The sequence below is a fragment of the Haliotis rubra genome, unplaced genomic scaffold, assembly GCF_003918875.1.
Source record: "Haliotis rubra isolate DU_JTF1 unplaced genomic scaffold, ASM391887v1 Scf546, whole genome shotgun sequence".
In the NCBI taxonomy this organism is placed as follows: Eukaryota; Metazoa; Mollusca; class Gastropoda; order Lepetellida; family Haliotidae; genus Haliotis; species Haliotis rubra.
Window position 1 is genome coordinate 11065 of NW_025767242.1, and position 22367 is coordinate 33431.

The 22367-nt window shown below is 40.9% G+C and overlaps 1 protein-coding gene across 1 annotated transcript in view; it reads left to right on the plus strand.

The window, feature by feature from the left end:
* The first annotated feature begins 5372 nt into the window (after positions 1 to 5372).
* Positions 5373 to 22367, plus strand: part of LOC124253587 (protein mono-ADP-ribosyltransferase PARP14-like) — a 36259-nt gene continuing 19264 nt past the window's right edge. The window contains exons 1-9 of the mRNA XM_046687393.1: positions 5373 to 5500; positions 12509 to 12653; positions 13024 to 13332; positions 13722 to 13759; positions 13860 to 13908; positions 17589 to 17647; positions 19063 to 19290; positions 21357 to 21578; positions 21903 to 21984. Coding sequence (XP_046543349.1) covers positions 12524 to 12653; positions 13024 to 13332; positions 13722 to 13759; positions 13860 to 13908; positions 17589 to 17647; positions 19063 to 19290; positions 21357 to 21578; positions 21903 to 21984 — 1117 coding nt within the window. The 5' untranslated portion in view covers positions 5373 to 5500; positions 12509 to 12523. The remainder of the gene's footprint in view (positions 5501 to 12508; positions 12654 to 13023; positions 13333 to 13721; positions 13760 to 13859; positions 13909 to 17588; positions 17648 to 19062; positions 19291 to 21356; positions 21579 to 21902; positions 21985 to 22367) is intronic.

The following is a 22367-nucleotide window of genomic DNA, read 5'->3' on the forward strand; positions in this document are numbered from 1 at the left end:
TGGCATAAAACTAAACTTACTAACTGACTGTAGTGTGTGTATGTGTAGCGGGGATGGGATGTGTGATATTGTGTAACCTGTGGTGGTTATAGCAATTGATTCCCCACATGGGTACATTGTGTGAAGCACATTTCCTGGTATTTCCATGCAGTGATATTGCTGGGAATATTGCCAAAGTGACATAAAACCATACTCCTCCTCCAATGCGTAAGCATGGGACCAATCTTCATTTTACTACTTGACTTCCTTTGATAGTCAAAACCTTTAAAGAAATATTTAAATTGTAGCAAATGTATTATGCCAAACTATCAAGTCAACTTGTTAAACTACTCACCATTTGTCCCTCCCTCCAACATCCCATGCAAAATACTGAGGAAAATATTTTTATGTGTAAAATCGCTCAACATTGAAACCTGGAAACTATAAAACACAGTGTATGAATTTTCATAAGTAACATCTATGAGTTCTTATATAGATAATATGAAATTAATACCTATCATTACTCATCGTGTCAACTTGCATCACGTCATGTACAACCACACAGCCAGGACCATTGAAGTCGAGTGGTAGAATAAGAATCGTAAGTAAGTGACTAATGGGGATCGAATTGGTCAGTTTAGCTGACTTGGTTGACCGCATCATGGTTCCCAATTCAATGCGCAGATCGATGCTCAATGCTGGTTGATCCACTGGATTGTCTGGTCCAGACTCGATTATTTACAGACCGCCGCCATAATGGCTGGAGATAATTGCTGAGTCGCGTGAAATCAACTCACTCACTCACTACATGCCTGCCAGCCAGTGTATTATTGAAATAGCCCTTGACAGCTAACCGTGGCTAGTAAAAATCCAATCCCGAGCCAGTAGTATGTCAGTCACTGGCCCGACCTATGAAGTTTCTCATGGGATCGCTGTAAACATATCACTCCTGACTTGTTGTTAAGTTATAACACTTATAAATCAATGCAAGATTATGGCCTGTGAAAGCCTGCACCATACATTCCAGTGATCAACAGCATGAAGGCATTTATTTCTACCTGAATTGGTTTATGTAATTTCAGAGTGAATTCCAGCCTATTAATATACCTGCACCGCTACCTACCTATGAATACACTATGTATATATACTTATGGTAGACCAAAAGACATATACAATTGTAGGAATGGCTTGGACCACTTCTCCCCTAAAGTGATTGGTACAGAGTCGGATTTGTTTTCAAAGGCTTATCAAGACCTAAGACAAAGAAACAAGATGATGAATTGTGGGTGATGGATCAAGGCCCCGATATACATGGTAATATATACGGACAAAATAGTTCGGGGATGTAATGTATGAAATTTTTGATTATGGATAATGATCTGTTTATTCATTGTCACTTTGATAAAATATCAATCCTTAAAAATGCCAATGTCCACAACATTTTTGTCTGGTATAGTTGCCTTCTGGATATACTGATCGTTTTTATCATGTTTATGGTGGCACTGGTGATCACTGTAGTCTCTCCCGGGCCCTATGGGAATATAAGCCAAAGCGGTTTGAATTGCAGTATGGGGTGTTTTGGGGTTTGCTGCTGCTGATTCTGCTTTGCCTTTATGGCTACTCATGATACTTACGGTACGGTATTGCCATGCATTTGCGGGATGGAAATCATCGCTGGTTGGTTTGGGCTATTTATAAGTGACTGTTAGGGCACTATCACATACACTCATAAAACAAAAATCAGAGGATTAGGTCTTAAATATAAATTATTATATATAAGAAATTATATAATATACAAATTTTATAAGTAAATTAACACCCACCAAGTGTAATCATTTCTTTATTATCCATTTTATTCCACATACATTTATTACGAAGTAAACCACAAATAGCAAGTGTGACCGGTTCGTGCGTCGCGTTCGGTGTTTAATGGCGTCACGGACAGCCGGAAACGCAGAAACAGTTGTTTGCTGGAGCAAAGTAATGTGACGCGGTTATGTGTCACCATATGGATAATAAATAGAGAGGATATTATGGTGCCCATGTCGTACTATGTTTCGCGACGCAAGTGTCGATGTTGTGGTATTTCGTAGTGAAGCGGCCGAGGATAACCTCGAGTCATCTGTTTTCGTTCATCATCTATTTTGGTCGGCGTTTTAACGTGTTCAAACTACCAGGAAGTTATTACTACTGTATTTTACGTCCTGAACAGGTTATTTTAGCAGGATAGAGCTGCTTCAGCTCACGACTAACAAAATGCTTAGGTGTGAAATTTAGTAAGGTACATGATTGCAAACACCGTAAAGTATTCTACGTTTTGAAACTGAGTTTACTATTAAATTTTCGTATAATCAAAGATGCCATGTATCTACAAAGATTATTCCAGCTCTCCGCCTTTTCGGTATAGATAGTCTGCTTGTTTATAGTATGACGTATTATTATCCACGTGATGACATGTAATGCATTAAGTTGCGTGAAATATATGGAAACTGGATAGGGTCATCTCAATGCGATTTTCAAAATGCTCATTTAATTTTAGAGCTGCGAATTTAAATATATTTCTGTGTCGCCAGGCCCAGTCATACTCATCCTGCATGCTGTCATTAAGGTCCACCTCAAAACTATTGCACCTCATGTAGTGAGATCTTCTGATGGGTTTTGAATTACCTGTCCATATGAACGGAGGAAGTAAAGCTACCCTGGACATATGATGATATAACCTTCATGAAATCTCATCATGTCCGCTTTTAACCTGCAAAGTATAAACCATAGTTTATAGTAATATGGAACTCTTACAAATAACTTCTTTTGAGACTGGATGTTTAATGCTACTCTTCATAAAGGAAAATGTCGGCATAGCACAGATACTGCTATTAGATTTGTGTTTCACGGAGAACCAATGAAGTGAGCGAAAACAGATGACGTCACTTCGCATTCAGGATCTTTTAGTGGCCGAACTCTGAGGGCCTGCTATCGCGATACCAATGTTAAGGGATGAGTGTCCTAAACATAGTATGATCCCAGATATGGGCACAAATATAATATTCTGTTTATTACCAACGTCCTGAAATTGAGGAAAATAAACCCAAATCTACTTTCAAACAGGCTGGCTATACCGCGGTAGCCGCATGTAGTACCCAACGTCACAGAAGCAACGTGACGTCATATCAGTGTTCATGACGTCACGTCACCGTGACAAAGTGATATTTTGCCCAAGGGCATCGTATGAAAAATATGAACCCCGATATTTTCCCCCTCGAAGGTAATAAATTAGCCACACTATCCTTTTTCCCTTATATATGCTAAAGAATGTCAAGTATCAAGATCATGCGCATTGGGTCTAAAACCGGGAAGAGGTGTAAAGGACTAAGCCTATTCTGTACATAGTCTATTGATAGACAAGTGAATCAAGACGTCACGGTACCAGAGACCATAATATACTAGATTATTATATGGTCTCTGACGGTACCAAACGTCACCTTCTTGACTAGCTGGGAACCACTATCGGGTCCAACAATCATGACAGTAATGATCTTGGGAGACCGGTACGTTGTGTACGTAGTGAATGTTTTAAGCTAAAACTGTAGATATACGCACCAATCATAAGCATTTTCACATCCTTCTTCCAACCGAGTGTCTTGCAGAGAGAAGCTCCCATTTTCGTCTTTACGAATGTATTCTACAAAAATACCATGTGAAGTTAGACGCAGGGCCTCCTCCGTCCTTAGAGTCCGTCCACGATTACAACCAGCGCCACCAGGATATGTACCAACTTTCACTCCACTCCTTTTCCTACTCCGTCACTGTTATGTTTACAACTTTCGCGGAACACGGTGGCCGGAAGTGACGTAAACCTAACTTATTAACCGGACCAAAACCGGACAAAATTGTTCACAATACTGACACTACTACTGGCCATCGAGTCAGTAATAGATTGTGATTCATGGGTATTAGTTTCACACAAACAGATTGTAGTTGTGTTCATGGTATTCGAAAATATCCTGACTGTGTAAAAGACTTTGAAACAATGAGCAAACGCTCATATTTCACTCGATGGAAAACGTTTGAGTAAAGTTTTTGTTAATATTCGCGGAGAGCGAATCAAAATGGTGTGTGGAGAGGTTATGTCATAATGTCTATAATTGGCCAAAGTAGATATGTTGGAATTTAGACGGCAAATGAGGTAATGATAACCCCCCGAAAGTGTAACAGCCCTATGCCCGCCATGTGCCGCCAGCATCACTAATGTCATTTCGTACTTTTGTTTTTGTTTGTTTGTAGTTGAACACATATTTACGGTCATTGGCTCCCTCCCTCACAAGCATTCTGCGTTCTGCTGTTTATTTTTTGTTGGCCAGTTACATAGACAGATTCTTTAATATACAAGTACATAAAATCGGTGATTTACATTGGCTGATTAGGTTGTCTGACAAAACATCCAATTGCACAGTTTGAGATCGATTGGGTCATTGGTTCCCGAAAGAAGATATTACAAAACAGGTCCCACATGCATTTCATGCAAAGCCTAGATAGATTCATGTTATAAATGCTTAAATGTGTTTACTGTGGCTGCAAATATCTACAAGGCATATTGAAACCATTCCCCTATTGCTTATTGCCACCTACCATAAAAGATAAACGAACAACAATTTCTCCACAAAAAAATGCTTCAAAATCAAATCTAAAATATCCGCTACCCACATCAACTTCCAAAACTTATTAAATCTTTATCATTGTAATTGAAAAACTTTACAAATCGATATAGTTGAATGAATGAATGATATACCGGTGTAGTTCACTGTGTGCATGCCGCTGGTTATGCAGTAGTAAATATGAGTCACGTGGCCCCCAAATACTAATAAACTTGTCACTTATCACTATATATTTAAATGTGCGTGGCAGGATAATTACTAAAGAAAATGCTGGCAATCTGCAATCAACATGGACCTTATTTCATCCAAGATGGCCGCTAATGTTTATCTGAATCAAGTCCCGCATTACCTGATTGATATCCTAAAATAAGATCACTGCAGGTTTCGGTACGACATGGGCGATTGGGGTAGCCTAGTGGTTAAAGCGTTCGCTCGTCACGTTATTTTGGAGGTGTACTCCGCCATTGATATTGCTGGAATATTGCTAAAAGCGGCGTAAAACCATACTCACTCATTCCTCCATCGGTTCGACATTATCTGATTGCTATCCTCCATATAAGTCGCTGCTGGTTTCGGTACGACATTTTATGATATCACCCAGCCACAACGTCAACACGCTTAGACATGAACCTATTTTTTTGGCTTACTCCAGACCCTGTTATCAATATAATTACGGTCTGTCATCTCTCACAATATCAAACGGGAAGTACAACATGCCAGGTATATATGCAAACTGGCTTTATCATCAGATTACCAATGACTGGGGCCAACAATCTGAGCACTTCAACTTCCTGTTACAGAGGACGCACATACACACATTCATCTTGAAATATCGCTGTACATCAAGACGGTGTCCAAGCTGCGAAGAGGTAGGTGTGATAAAAAGGACCATTCATGATTTTTAGTGTGTGTGTATTGTGTGTGTTATTATTATTGAGAGAGAGAGAGAGAGAGAGAGAGAGAGAGAGAGAGAGAGGGCCAGTGATGTTGTTAAGGGGAGATAGGGGTCATCAGTTTGTAAGCATGCTGCACTGAATTTGTCACTGGTTTTGCACATGACATGCAAAAGTGTGTGTGGAGAGGACACTTTGTACATAATGCTGGAGAGGTCCCGTGCACATTACACATGCTCCTCCATAAACATCATTAATTCCCTCCGTAAGAATGGAATATTGCTAAAGCAGAAGTAAAACCATACTCACTCAACATAAAATCTTTAACTGTACATTAGAAGATACAACCATGTATTGCAGAGAGAGAGAGGAAGATCCAGAAATAAAATGAGTCCACGCAATTATTCTCACGCAAGAACTAAAACTGATAACTATCCACACTCATAAAAACTTGTCACATAAAGTCATGTATGGACATTCTGTATGTATGTATGTATGTATGTATGTATGTAGTATGGCAATAGTATGTATGTATGCATGTCGAAACAGACCGATGAATTGCAAATTTTATCTTTGTACAAAATTGCCACATAAATATAAATGGGTACACATGTTTATCATTTACTAATACTTTAACAGCTTTCTTTATATTGAAAATTTTCCTGGACTCCACCAAAAGTTGTTTTAGAAACTATCATCATTGAAAACGCAACTTAACCAAAACCTCTACGTCACGTAATCTAAAAGTTGTGTTTGATCTGGCAGCATCTCCTTTGACAATACCCATATCATTTCAATGGGGTAAAGGTCACCAGTGATAGGGTGGAAGTCGTAGAATATCGTGACCCTTACTTTTTATGTAACTGTCAACTTTGTAGAAAGGTTCACCTTTGTGGGATTTTATGATCTCAAATAGCTGAGGCTTCGTTGCCTTTGAAGGCCGTGCGATCTGAAATTTGTCTAGCCATGATATCATATCACCTATTCGACTGTTCGATGTCGGGGCTTTACTGTCGGGGTCCTGCACGCTGTGGTATGGGGCATTGTCCATTACGATAAAGACTTCTCTGGTAGAGCTGGTACCAACTTGTTTTAAGCAATCAGGGAAAACCGCACCATTCATCTCTGAATGGTAGTCTCTGTTATCTGTGGACTTTGCCCTGAATACCAAGTCGCAGCCTGGGAGAAACCTTTGCTGGAGCAACCAGCGTGGAGAATGATTAGTCTCTCTCCTTTCCCTAGAGGCAGCTTTCTACGTGACCCCTTATCACCCCCATCGGGTGCCCACTGACTGCTGGCAGTGTGCGAGGCATTGACCCAGGTCTCGTCCAAGTACACTGGTTCGAACCCTTCCTCGCGCTTCTTCTTTATAACCCTGAGAAAATTATTTCTCCAGCGAACGATATCAGGGCGTTCACAGAGTACTGACCTATTCTCCCCCGAAATTTTCTTATAACGATACCCGAAAGAGTGTAAGAGTCGCCGGAGTGTGTACTTTGATACTCTGAGGTTGTGTTCTTGCTTCAAATACTTTTTTAAAATTTTCAGCGACATGTATTTGTTTTCAGAATAGAGCTTGTTGATAGACTGCCTTACAAGGTTCTGTTGAAAGTTGTCCAAATGTTTTAATTTGTGTGATTTTGACACGACCCCTACCTGCTTCGCATCACCCTCACAATGTTTGTGTTCCAGAACATTTGTCAGTACCCTACTACCCTTGCTGATACTCCTAAAGTTTTTGCTGCCCGCTTACGGAATTTATTAATGGCATAAAATGGTTTGCCCCTTTCGGCTTCAGCACGGAAAAAATCGTACACTTTAATCATCAACTGTTTGACGTCAGCATTCAACTTCATTTTTCATCAGGCATGTGTATCCCGTGCAGACGAGATAGTGGCTGTTCCGTTTCTGCGGTTTCACCCCGCCGCGACAGATAACAACTTTTGCGTTTTCAATGATGATAGTTTCTAAAACAACTTTTTTGGTGGAGTCGGGAAAATTTTCAAATATAAGAAAGCTGTTGGGTATTAGTAAATGATAAACATCTGTACTATTTATACTTATGTGGCAATTTTGTACAATGATAAAATTCGCAATTCATCGGTCCGTTTCTGACTCAAACGGACTGTATGTATGTGTAATTGTTATTATTTGTGTATTACATCTGTATGTTTTGCCAACCATGTATGTTTTGTTATATACCTATTTATACTTTATTATTATATATATTTCACATGTATGTCATGTGAGCCTGTGGCCTCTGACTGAAGAAATAAACTATTCTATCGGTTGAATGAAATATAACTGACACCAAAACACTGTTTTCACATTGTTATGTTCCTATGGAAAATAGTTCCAGAGGCAATATGTCTAACCCATCTTTATTGATACAACATCACCCACCCACACCAAAGTTATCCTGAATGTGTTTTGAATAAAATCTCTGCTCTCGCATTTTTGAAACCAAGTTTCTTTAGTTTGTCTGTACTTCTATGATAAGCAGATGCCTCCAACTAGAAGGAACACAAAACGGTGAACTCAGCTGGTAGACGGGGGAGGTGAACCACAGAAGGAATTTCTGGGAACGTCTAATAGACACAACTCTTGATTTAGAACGTCTGGTGGACAAACTAGCTGACCTAGGATGTATACTCATAGAAACGAATACGGGAACACATGGACATACAAGTGTTCCTTTATGTATTTCCAGAATTTCACTCACAGTGCAATACATACCTTGTGAAGAAACCTGGAAAAGAATAAAGGAACACTTGTACTTGCATGTGTTTCCGTATTCGATTCCATGAGTATATAAAAAATAGCAAGTGTTCGGGTCACCTTTTCAGAAAGGAATATTTTAAGGCAGTGAACATAACAGGTCAAGGTCACCAAGAGCACTTGATGTTCCTATGACCAGGAAAAGACACCATGGGGGGTAGATCTTTCTCCAAGGCCGACCCTTGGCTCTGGAACCGTCTTCCACGGCACATTCAGAACGTGTCAATCTCGACCAGTTTAAACGACAAGTACAAATCCACATGTTCAACATAGCCTTAACCTTAGCATCCTCGATAACTCCAGGGTATACGTTCCGATAACCACCCACTCTTTATGGAGGGTTGTGGGAACGTATACCCTGGAGTTATCGAGGATGTAACCTAAGCGCCTTTGAGCAATATGTTGGAACAGGCACTATACAAATATTAACTTTATTTATTATTTATTTTAAAATATTTACGAAGTGAGTGATGATTAATGGTTAGGGAGATGTTATGGACAATGTAAATCATAAGTCTGGTATCCTGGTTCCATGGGGAGATGTGACTCGATGTACCTTTTTAGTGCTGAAACATATTTATAGCCGTTATCTACTTACCCAACGGGTCGATATATGTAGATACTACACAGCGAGTAAGCAGTTAATGCAGATAGTGTACAGTATATACACAGATAGTGGCTGACAGCCGATATCGCATGAGTTTCACTTCATCGTCCGGACTAAACAGTTCAGTAAGTAATCGTGGTATTACAGCGTTTAACAACTCAGTGGTGTTACGACGGTCAGTACACATGTACCCATATTTGTTTGGCTGTTGTTATACACTGCTGCAGTCAGCAATACTCCAGCTATGACTGTAAATATTAGTATTTGTGGATTAGAAAAACCCGTGGTTGATATCATGAAGACTTTCCCACGATGGCGGAGTACGATGCAGTGGAATCAAACAGGTCAGCGAGCATGACTACGTAGCATAGGGTCTGACAAGCATACGGTAATGAGTAGACCAACTTGAAATTCGAACCCAATTTTTCCGTCAGAGATACTGTCAGAGACGACTTAATGCTGAATCAGAAACCGAGAACCCATGAAGAAAGGTTTTGACTATATGGAGATCAAGGGGTGAATTAGGGTTTGTCCCTGCCTACAAATATTAGGGTTTGTTCTATCATCCTCACTTCCCTATTTCCCATTAGACCCGTGAATATGCGGTCTTCAGCAACCCATGCATGTCGTAAGAAGCTACTAACGGGATCGGGTGGTCAGGCTCGGCTGACCTGGTTAGACATGTCATCGTATCCCAATTGCGTAGATCGATGCTCATGATGTTGATCACTGGATCGTCTGACTGCCGCCATATAGCTGGAATATTGCTGACTCGGCGTTACACAACAAACCAACATGCAAGATGACTGTTTGTAATGACGCTGAGTATATATTGAAATGTTGATACATCATTTCAACTAGGATGACTTAGGATGTTATATTTGGGATTACACTTTCTCAGGAAATTGAAGATTGTAGTACTTTTTGTTGGGTTGAGTCCCATCCCGCTAATCGCCCCACTCACTCACCCACCGCGGCGGTTAGCATGGTTTAGACTGCTGATTTTGTGTGCTGGCGATGGGGTGCCTGATCACAAAAGTACGGGATGACGCCATTGATGCTTGCAGCATGAGGCGAGCATTGGGCTGTAGTCTGTCTCACAGTCCCTCAACCACATTATTTTCCCCAATGCTTAGCCCTCCCTGCAATGTAGTCTGTCTCACAGTCCCTCAACCACATTATTTTCCCCAATGCTTAGCCCTCCCTGCAATGTAGTCTGTCTCACAGTCCCTCAACTACATTACTTTCCCTACTGCCTAGCCCTCCCTGCAATGTAGTCTGTCTCACAGTCCCTCAACCACATTATTTTCCCCAATGCTTAGCCCTCCCTGCAATGTAGTCTGTCTCACAGTCCCTCAACCACATTATTTTCCCCAATGCTTAGCCCTCCCTGCAATGTAGTCTGTCTCACAGTCCCTCAACCACATTATTTTCCCGACTGCCTAGCCCTCCCTGCAATGTAGTCTGTCTCACAGTCCCTCAACCACATTATTTTCCCCAATGCTTAGCCCTCCCTGCAATGTAGTCTGTCTCACAGTCCCTCAACCACATTATTTTCCCCAATGCTTAGCCCTCCCTGCAATGTAGTCTGTCTCACAGTCCCTCAACCACATTACTTTCCCCAATGCCTAGCCCTAGCCCTCCTGCAATGTAGTCTGTCTCACAGTCCCTCAACCACATTATTTTCCCCAATGCTTAGCCCTCCCTGCAATGTAGTCTGTCTCACAGTCCCTCAACCACATTATTTTCCCCAATGCTTAGCCCTCCCTGCAATGTAGTCTGTCTCACAGTCCCTCAACCACATTATTTTCCCTACTGCCTAGCCCTCCCTGCAATGTAGTCTGTCTCACAGTCCCTGAACCACATTATTTTCCCCAATGCTTAGCCCTCCCTGCAATGTAGTCTGTCTCACAGTCCCTCAACCACATTATTTTCCCCAATGCTTAGCCCTCCCTGCAATGTAGTCTGTCTCACAGTCCCTCAACCACATTATTTTCCCTACTGCCTAGCCCTCCCTGCAATGTAGTCTGTCTCACAGTCCCTCAACCACATTATTTTCCCCAATGCTTAGCCCTCCCTGCAATGTAGTCTGTCTCACAGTCCCTCAACCACATTATTTTCCCTACTGCCTAGCCCTCCCTGCAATGTAGTCTGTCTCACAGTCCCTCAACCACATTATTTTCCCCAATGCTTAGCCCTCCCTGCAAGGTAGTCTGTCTCACAGTCCCTGAACCACATTATTTTCCCCAATGCTTAGCCCTCCCTGCAATGTAGTCTGTCTCACAGTCCCTCAACCACATTATTTTCCCCAATGCTTAGCCCTCCCTGCAATGTAGTCTGTCTCACAGTCCCTCAACCACATTATTTTCCCCAATGCTTAGCCCTCCCTGCAATGTAGTCTGTCTCACAGTCCCTCAACCACATTATTTTCCCCAATGCTTAGCCCTCCCTGCAATGTAGTCTGTCTCACAGTCCCTCAACCACATTATTGTCCCTACTGCCTAGCCCTCCCTGCAATGTAGTCTGTCTCAGTCCCTGAACCACATTATTTTCCCCAATGCTTAGCCCTCCCTGCAATGTAGTCTGTCTCACAGTCCCTCAACCACATTATTTTCCCTACTGCCTCGCCCTCCCTGCAATGTAGTCTGTCTCACAGTCCCTCAACCACATTATTTTCCCCAATGCTTAGCCCTCCCTGCAAGGTAGTCTGTCTCACAGTCCCTGAACCACATTATTTTCCCCAATGCTTAGCCCTCCCTGCAATGTAGTCTGTCTCACAGTCCCTCAACCACATTATTTTCCCCAATGCTTAGCCCTCCCTGCAATGTAGTCTGTCTCACAGTCCCTCAACCACATTATTTTCCCCAATGCTTAGCCCTCCCTGCAATGTAGTCTGTCTCACAGTCCCTCAACCACATTATTTTCCCCAATGCTTAGCCCTCCCTGCAATGTAGTCTGTCTCACAGTCCCTCAACCACATTATTGTCCCTACTGCCTAGCCCTCCCTGCAATGTAGTCTGTCTCAGTCCCTGAACCACATTATTTTCCCCAATGCTTAGCCCTCCCTGCAATGTAGTCTGTCTCACAGTCCCTCAACCACATTATTTTCCCCAATGCTTAGCCCTCCCTGCAATGTAGTCTGTCTCACAGTCCCTCAACCACATTACTTTCCCTACTGCCTAGCCCTCCCTGCAATGTAGTCTGTCTCACAGTCCCTCAACCACATTATTTTCCCCAATGCCTAGCCCTCCCTGCAATGTAGCCTGTCTCACAGTCCCTCAACCATATTATTTTCCCTAATGCCCAGCCCTCCCTGCAATGTTGAAGCCCTAAATGAAGCAAGTCTAGATTTCCTCAGGTTCAGAATCTCTGGTCTCACTGGGGCTCCTCTTCAATTTAAATGGGTTTATTTGCTACTATCAAAAGTACATGTATTCAGGGACTAAACGTTAGTCTAAGTGTTCTGTTTCACTTTCTAGTATGTAAGAAATGCACTACATGGCAACAGCCGCCATTCAGCCTGAATATTGCTGAGAGCTACGCTAAACAACAAACTAGCAAACAAAGAAATATAATACGAGAGCTTAATGTTTCTTCAGGAACACCCTGCTGGAATGTCGACGCGTCATGGTGATCATGCAGCGCCTGGGTCTTCATCACCAGGGCCTGATACGCTGCAAGCATCAGACCACCCAGAAACAGTCCTCTGCCCTGACCCACAGATCTCTGAGAACGTGACAACAGGTAAGCAATTATCATTAGTGAGTGAGTTTAGTTTTCGCCGCTTTTAACAATATTCCAGCAATATCACGGCGGGGGGCACCAGAAATGGGCTTCACACATTGTACCCATGTAGGGAATCGAACCCGGGTCTTCCGCGTGACGAGCGAACGCTTTAACCACTAGACTACCCCACAGCCCCAATCCACAGGCCCCTACTGCGGGTCAGAAAATCGATAAACTAAGCCCTGGTTTACTATCTCCCCCCGGTCTTGGTATCTGCGAGTTTCATTCTTTTTGCCATCCTTGCCCTTAGCTTTTGTGCATGTATTAGCTCTAGAATTGGTACTCATTCGCGCACACGGGTACAATGTTTGTCCGATGTCTGTTGTAGTCCTGGAGGGCATACCAGAACCTGTACCAGAGGAGGACAACCTCACCTACCCCTCCATGTCCCAGCACACGTCTACAGCAACTCCCGGTGCAGGAACTCATGGCAGACCAGAAACAAATCCAGTGTTGAAACTGCCTGGCAATGACAAGAAACTAGTGCGTAAGACGGTAACCATATCCGATGAAATAGACGCTATGTTCCTACGATCTACGAAGGGGCGTTCGTATGTTGATGAGGTAGTACCGCGGAATTGCTGCAAAATTTTGGAAACCGCTGCAGGTCTTGAAGGGGCTGCAGAACTGATGTCAGGTAGGTGCTGTCTTCATGAAGTTCCAATTCCATTTCAAGATGATATTTTGTCGTAAAGTCTTACTACTGTCCATGAATGCGATATAAAAGTGATCGATAATGATTTCCAGTGGTATTTTATGTTCCATTTGGCATAAATATAGACACCGTCTATCTTATCGTACGAATGCTTCAAAATCTATTCAGTCTGCCCTAATAGGGGACCGAGGCACTGTAGCGCTTGTATATACATGTACACTCAATGCATGTGTCACATGCCAAGAGTTACTTGTTCCCGATCCAGGAAATATTCCTTTCGAACAGAGTTGTAAGCATGGAATGTGAAACCCTTGCTAGCACATCAATGGAAATTCTTTTGAACATACTATTGTTAATTTTCATTTTTCCAGATACACAAGTGCAACCGGAAAACATGGAATGGCCAAAGGTATGTTACAGGGTCATGGCATTACTAATATGGATAGTTATAAATTTCACTCACTCACTCACTCACTCACTCACTCACTCACTCACCATCTACTTTACAGATCCCACATGAAGAGAGCGAAGACAACTTCCGGTCTCGACTTGCGTCGGGTGAGTTTAGAGGCATTGACCATTGAATATCCAGAGGGCGATCACGACTGTTCTGCACTATCAGGAAACAATACATGTTTTAATCCTCCTGTACCAACTCAAATACAATGACCTGTCCCATAGTAAGTGCCTGAAAGATCCACAGATAGTGAGTTCAAATCGCAGACTAGCCCTGATTATGATTGTTTGGTAAATTTTGTGTCGTTTTATAATTGTGTGTAACATCTTAAAACGTTTCCAAATATTTGATTAGATACTAGAAAAAAACCCTGTAAAGTAATTCTTTGATGAATTGACTAATTTGTGATCTGATCTGTGCTTCCCGGAATCTTTTGAGTTTTGCCCAAATTAAGCAGACGCTGTATGCACCATTATCAAATAACATGTAGATACTTTACACCAGTATCAAATAACATGTTGATACTGTACACCAGTATCAAATAACATGTAGATACTTTACACCAGTATCAAATAACATGTAGATACTTTACACCAGTATCACATAACATGTTGATACTGTACACCAGTATCAAATAACATGTTGATACTGTACACCAGTATCAAATAACATGTATATACTGTACACCAGTATCAAATAACATGTAGATACTTTACACCAGTATCAAATAACATGTAGATACTTGACACCAGTATCAAATAACATGTAGATACTTTACACCAGTACCAAATAACATGTAGATACTTTACACCAGTATCAAATAACATGTTGATACTTGACACCAGTATCAAATAACATGTAGATACTTTACACCAGTATCAAATAACATGTAGATACTTTACACCAGTATCAAATAACATGTAGATACTTTACACCAGTATCAAATAACATGTTGATACTTGACACCAGTATCAAATAACATGTAGATACTTTACACCAGTATCAAATAACATGTAGATACTTTACACCAGTATCAAATAACATGTTGATACTTGACACCAGTATCAAATAACATGTAGATACTTTACACCAGTATCAAATAACATGTAGATACTTTACACCAGTATCAAATAACAAATAACATGTATCAGATACTTGATACTTGACACCAGTATCAAATAACATGTAGATACTTTACACCAGTACCAAATAACATGTAGATACTTTACACCAGTATCAAATAACATGTAGATACTTTACACCGGTATCAAATAACATGTAGATACTTGACACCAGTATCAAATAACATGTAGATACTTTACACCAGTATCAAATAACATGTAGATACTGTACGCCAGTATCAAATAACATGTTGATACCTTACACCAGTATAAAAAACATGTTGATATTATACACCAGTATCTAACACTGTGTTTCCATTATGCACCAGTATCAACTAATATATTTTCACTATGTATTAGTATGAAATAACACATTATCATGATGTATTAGTATCGAATAACATAGTGTCATGTTTCACGTGTATCAGATAACAAAGCACCACAACTCATCTATGTCAGATAACATATTGACAGTTTATATAGATGTGACATAACATATTGGCAGTAGACATAAGTGACAGATAACAGATTTGCAGTACAGAAGTGTCCAATGACATATTGACAGCACACATGATGTCAGATAGCATATTGACAACACACACAAGTGTCAGATGGCATATTGACAGCACACACAAGTATCAGATAACATATTGACAGCACACACAAGTATCAGATAACATATTGACAGCACACACAAGTGTCAGATAATATATTGACAGCACACACAAGTGTCAGATAACATATTGACAGCACACACAAGTCTCAGATAACATATTGAAAGCAAACACAAGTGTCAGATAACATTTTGACAGCACACACACGTGTCATATAATATATTGGCAGTACACACACGTATCAGATAACATATTGACAGTACACACACTTGTCAGATAACACATTGTCAGTACACACAAGTGTCAGATAACATATTGACAGTACACACAAGCGTCAGATAACATATTGACAGTACACACAAGTGTCAGATAACATATTGAAAGCAAACACAAGTGTCAGATAACATTTTGACAGCACACACAAGTGTCAGATAATATATTGACAGCACACACAAGTGTCAGATAACATATTGACAGTACACTCAAGTGTCAGACAACATACTGACAGCACACACAAGTGTCAGATAACACACTGACAGTACACACAAGTACCGGATAACATATTGACAGTACACACAAGTGTCAGATAACATTTTAAGAGCAAACACAAGTGTCAGATAACATTTTGACAGCACACACAAGTGTCAGATAATATATTGACAGCACACACAAGTATCAGATAATATATTGACAGCACACACAAGTGTCAGATAACATATTGACAGTACACTCAAGTGTCAGACAACATACTGACCGCACACACAAGTGTCAGATAACACACTGATAGTACACACAAGTACCGGATAACATATTGACAGTACACACACTTGTCAGATAACACATTGTCAGTACACACAAAAATCGGATAACATTGACAGTACACACACTTGTCAGATAACACATTGACAGTACACACATGTATCGGATAACATATTGACAGTACACACAAGTGTGAGATAACATATTGACAATACACAGATGTCAGACAGTATATTGACAGGGCACATTAGTGTCCAATAGCATGCTGTCATAATGCTCCATTCCAGCACGACATTATGTGTATTTAAATGGCAGTTTAAGACCGCTAATTAAAGTGACCGATTCACCGCGTATGAATACAACGAACTCGTTGACCCAGTTGTTTATAGATAAACATGTCGGACATCGGCAATTTCTATCTCGGCAGCATCTTTGGTGTTTTTGAAGTAAAAAGCGAATGGTTTGAAGAAGAATTTCTTGACCCTAATCCATAGGCTACCAAGCGAAGAAACTACGAAGCTGGAAAATCCGTCAGCAGCTCAAAAGCGACAGTATATTCAAACCGGGTTCAGATCTACGTGTGTTGACTCGTCCTAACCTGACCGCTTCCGTCCCGGCCGTAATGCCCAGTTCTTCCACTTCCACTGTCCATGTATCCCACATAAAACGTGGCATGTCAGGTCTTTTCCAAATTGGGAATAGAAGGGTGGTTATCAACAATTATTTCCGTGAATAAAGTTAGCGGCGACTAAACTTACCGAGTTCACGGCTTGAATTTGGGCGAGTCGATTGTCATACAGTAGGGGAGATCAATAATTCGCTTGAGAAAAATCAAACAATTGTACTTGCTCACAGTATAAACTGTATTTTTTTTTATGTATGGTACTTGTTACAAATACAAGCATACTGGTTCCTGAAATAAAGCAATTATGTTGTTGAAATGTCTTATTTTGTTCATTACACATCCTGTCCCACAACGGGACGATTCCAAGCGATTTCCAGGAAAAAGGCCTCTTCGCGCCTTGTGTTCTTGCGCGCCAAACAGTTCGGTTTTAAAACGCTTATCAGTCGCGCTAGGAGGAAGATAAATCTACTCTGTTTTCAATTTTGCGGTCCTTTATCGTTGATTTAAGACCGCTAAATGTTTAATTTAAAACCTCACGCGCGTTAAATTGAAAACAGAGTAGCCTTATCTTCTAAGTATACATTTGTAGTAAATGCCGAGTTTTTCGGGTTTCGGGTTTCACATTACCCATATACTATGAACAAATCATATTACTCTTTTAGTCAGGAAGCCATCTCCAAGGAAGGTCGAGCTCGTCACAGGTTCAATCGCCGAGTTAAAGGTAATAAATGCATATTTTCAAGACCACATGTACTTTGAAATACCCAACAATACCCGTTTCCCTTGATTTGATTTTAGGGACCATACATGTATTCTAGGCTCATCTCAATTGGCAGTTCGAGCAAAGTTTGATTCAAGTCCCCCAGACTCGTCATATTCATAGTTATCATGTATATCAATCGTTACCTAATTATTTGCATACTGTCGAAAACAGGTAACTTTGGGGTTTTCAGCAAAAATAATTCAGTTTGAAATTTAGTAATGCATGCTATCTAAACATGCTGTTTTTTAAACAGGAGGCATATTTTAATTGATTATGGTTCTCAAATAAGCATTGTCATTTGGCCGTAAATAACGCTTACGCAATACCACGACATACTGTAAATCAGCCTCTACACAAATGGAGATCACACCCCATACTGGCATTGTTGAATTAGGGTCTGCCTCTTTTCCTCCCGTTACCAGGTATGGGGTTCAATTTCTAAACTAGCATTAGCGTACCTGCCATTAGGCACATGCCTACACCTAACTATTTCAGCATATTTTTTACATGTGGAATGTTATGGATATGTTATTTTTCGAGAGCAGTCACGACAGGTACATGCATATAGACAATTCACAAGAGAGATGTAACGAAGCTCATATAACAGAGCTAGAATTATTATATTTTTCCAAAGGTTTTATCAGTTTCAAAATATATTCTATTAGTAGACTATTACCTTATACTTTTTTCATCTTCAACGTCTCCGTTTCTATGAAAGGTGGATAACTCTTATGCTACTTTGATGCCAACATGGTGTCTAGCACATCAAAAACAACTGACAAGTATTTTAAGATGTCATCCGTGAAAGATGATACGAATGAGCTTGCTCCTCAGCCAGAGGAAAAGAACGTATCCGTTCCAGAGTCCCATGCACCACCATATTTAGATCCGGTCAATTATGGAAATTGTTTGGTTATCAGGAAAAAAAGATTTCCTTACATCGAAATGGCAATATTGTCACTTGTTCAAATTATGTTTATATATAAAGTAATCAGAAGCTAGCATTCTGGCGATCAATATGTATTCCCAACATTACATGCAACAGTTGGCTTCAGCCATTATAACCAGCACTAGTCTACAGATCTACAGACTCGTACGTCCAGGTGTGCCTACACTTCATTTCCTTCCTGGGTAGGCCCCTTGATAGATAATACCATCTTCGCCATGTGTGTGACTTTGAACCCGAGGCACGACCATGAACCACCAACCCATGTTATTAATCCTCAGAACAATAATATAATTGATGTATTAGGCTCAACAGAGTGGCATCTAGAACAATTGATTTTGCTAACATGATATGTATGATTCAGAAGCATTATAGCTTTTAATCACAATGAATCGGAATATATCTGAGATGGTTTTCATTCTGCTAGGCTGATGTGATCGTTAACTCGACCAACTCAGAGTTGAATTTGAAGGCCGGCGCTGTTTCCTCAAGTATTCTACAGGGAGCAGGGAGCAAACTGGAGAAGAAACTAAAGAAACGCTATAGTAAAGGGTTCCAGGACCAGACTCTTATCATCACTAAGGGGTACAAGCTCCAGTGTGCACAGATCTACCACGTGTCTCTTCCAAACTGGAATACAAGCGACGTAATAAACGTGAGCTAGAAACCTTTCTATGTATTAGCGTCTGGTGTACGATGATAACAGCCTGTCAGCCAAACCACATTGTCTAAACTCCTGATCCGTTTAAGTCAATTATGATACAAGCATAGCCTCCAGGGTGACTTGGTGCCCTTGTACAAAGCGATCTAAGGTGACCGTAACTCCAAAAGCTTATGAAAGACTTAGGGTAGTCTTAGCGCTAAGGATGCGGTGGGATAGCCTAGTGGTTAAAGCGTTGGCTCGTCACGCCGAAAGCCAGGGTTCGATTCCCCACATGGGTACAATGTGTGAAGCCCATTTCCGGTGTCCCCCGCCATGATATTGCTGGAATATTGCTAAAAGTGGCGTAGAACCCAACTCACTCACCTAGCTATAAGGTTGTTTTGTACAACGGCACCCCGTGCAGCGGTGGGATAGCCTAATGGTCAAAGCGTTCGCTCGTCACGCCCAAGACCCCTCGATTCTCCCAAATTGGTAAAATGTGGGAAACCTATTTCTGGTGTCACCCGCATTGATAGTGCTTGATTATTACTAAAAGCGGCATAAAGCTAAATTCACTCACGCTCACTCCATGATGTCTGGTCACTCTGTCGTCTAGCCGTCGTATAAGGAATGTGTAGACTGTAGCTTTATTATCAGGCAGCAAAATAAACGTATATATATTTATGCAAATTGTGGTGCTACCGACAGGCACTACATGCTTAACCTTCGCGAACACCTGGTGTCATCAGAGATTCTTAGTGACCTATTCATAGTGTTTTCAAGGTTATTTCTCCGTGTACTCCCAGTTGAAACTATCTCATCTGATAATCGAAACTGTTTTTTCTCAACCTGGGAACAATAAATACCCATATCGAACGATGGAAAATTGAATACCTTTCTAACATTTAGGTGCCTAATACACTACAGAAGAAGAATATTCACGATGAGAGTTTATAGGTTACGGCCTAACAAACATCTTGGTTTTCTTGATGATTTCATTTTTAAAGGATTGTTATTATCGTTCTACTTATCAGTTCCTGTGTCGGATAAAAAAATCAGTTTAAACCTGTACTAATTCCTACCGGTTTTTGGCCGAAATGTGTCGACAGGATTCAGAATAGCCAGGTGTGATCCAGGTGTTTTCCAATCAACGGCAATATCCAAAGTTGTTGAAGTGTGGTAGTATTAGAGGTTATTACATGACAGTTTTCCTGTCGCCTGTAATAAACTCGGGCTGATATGGTTGTCGAGGCCTGATACGACTGGCGAAATGAAACTGTCATATCGTAACCTTTTTATCATATACCACATCAAAGGACGTAACTCTAAAATATGCTAGGCTCCGTCTATTGAAGTTTCGAGCGTTTGCGTGTATTTAGTAGCCGGGCAATACGGCTGTAATGGATTTTCGGCCCTGGGGCTGATATGGCTGATATGCATTATCGGTCCGTACTGACAGCCAGTATTGTATGAGCAAAATGGTCCGTATTATTGATAGGGATATGATAACAAATATTAATCGTCTGACTGAAATGAATTGCAACCGTCTCGTGGCTAACTTGACCTAGTGAAGGAGAAGAACGCAGGGAAGCTACATATCCTTCAACCTAAAATATAGCGGAAAAACCTTCCCCGATTTTATGAAAGGAGCGGCACATATGCAACGGAATGGTAAACGAACAAGTGAGTGAGTTTAGTTTTACGCCGCACTCAGCAATATTCCAGTTATATGGCGGCGGTCTGTAAATAATCGAGTCTGGACCAGACAATCCAGTGATCAACAGCATGAGCATCGATCTATGCAATTGGGAATCGATGACATGTGTCAACCAAGTCAGCGAGCCAGACCACCCGATCCCGTTAGTCGCCTCTTACGACAAGCATAGTCGCCTTTTGTGGCAAGCATGGGTTGCTTAAGACCTATTCTACCCCAGATCTTCAAGGGTGGTAAACGACCAAATACGGAAACGTATGGCACAGGTGTGAGTAAGGAATTACAGCGACCATCATTTAGCCTTGGAATATCTTCCGCATGTCTAATGGAACATTCTTTCAGGAATTTACTGTTTATTTTTCAGAAATTAAAATTAACTGTCACGGAATGTTTGGAGGAAGCATCAAAGAGTAAATACGCTCGTCTTCTCTTCCCCGCTCTTGGAGCAGGCAACCTAAATTATGACAAGAACACGACGGCCAGAACAATATACGAGACTGTGAACGAGTTTTGGAAAGAAAATCCAACAACAACGCTGAAGTCCGTCACAGTCGTGATTTATCATGGACAACAAGATGTAGACAAGGTATTGGTCTTTGGTTCAAAGAGACAGTCTATATTACAATGTTCAATGTTGAATCTTGATTAATCTTTCTCAAATGCCCTATTTACTCCAGCGCATTATTGTCTTTGAGTCCCATAAAACAATCGGATCAGTCTGAGTGATTTGAAGGAAGAGCTTTGAAAGGATTTCAACAAAAGTTTTCATTTGCTGTGAATCTTGAATCTTTTTATTTCTGGAGTTTTTGTATATTGTTAAAGACATGACACACTTTGTAGTGTTCCCTTTTAATGTAAGCGTCAACATTTTCTGGAGAGTGTGTAAACAACAGATTCTATTTGACGACAGGCTTTTAAAGAAGAACATGAGGCATGTTACGGAAAACCCGTCAAGAGAATCGGTCGCACACTGAGTGTCCAAGGCGAAACAGGTGCAACATGAGTCTTAAACAATACCCTTCAGAATTAGCCCAAACCCCAATAAGACCCATAGAAATCCATTCCTCGTCTTGGTATCTGCGAGTTTCATTCTTTTTGCCATCCTTGCCCTTAGGTTTAGGCGTTGGCTTGGGCGTTGGCGATACAGTATGGCCCAAAGTTTATCTGTACCAACATATACACGCCCATGTCATTACAGTATGGCCCAAAGTTTATCTGTACCAACATATACACGCCCATGTCATTACAGTATGGCCCAAAGTATATCTGTACCAACATATACACGCCCATGTCATTACAGTATGGCCCAAAGTTTATCTGTACCAACATATACACGCCCATGTCATTACAGTATGGCCCAAAGTTATATCTGTAC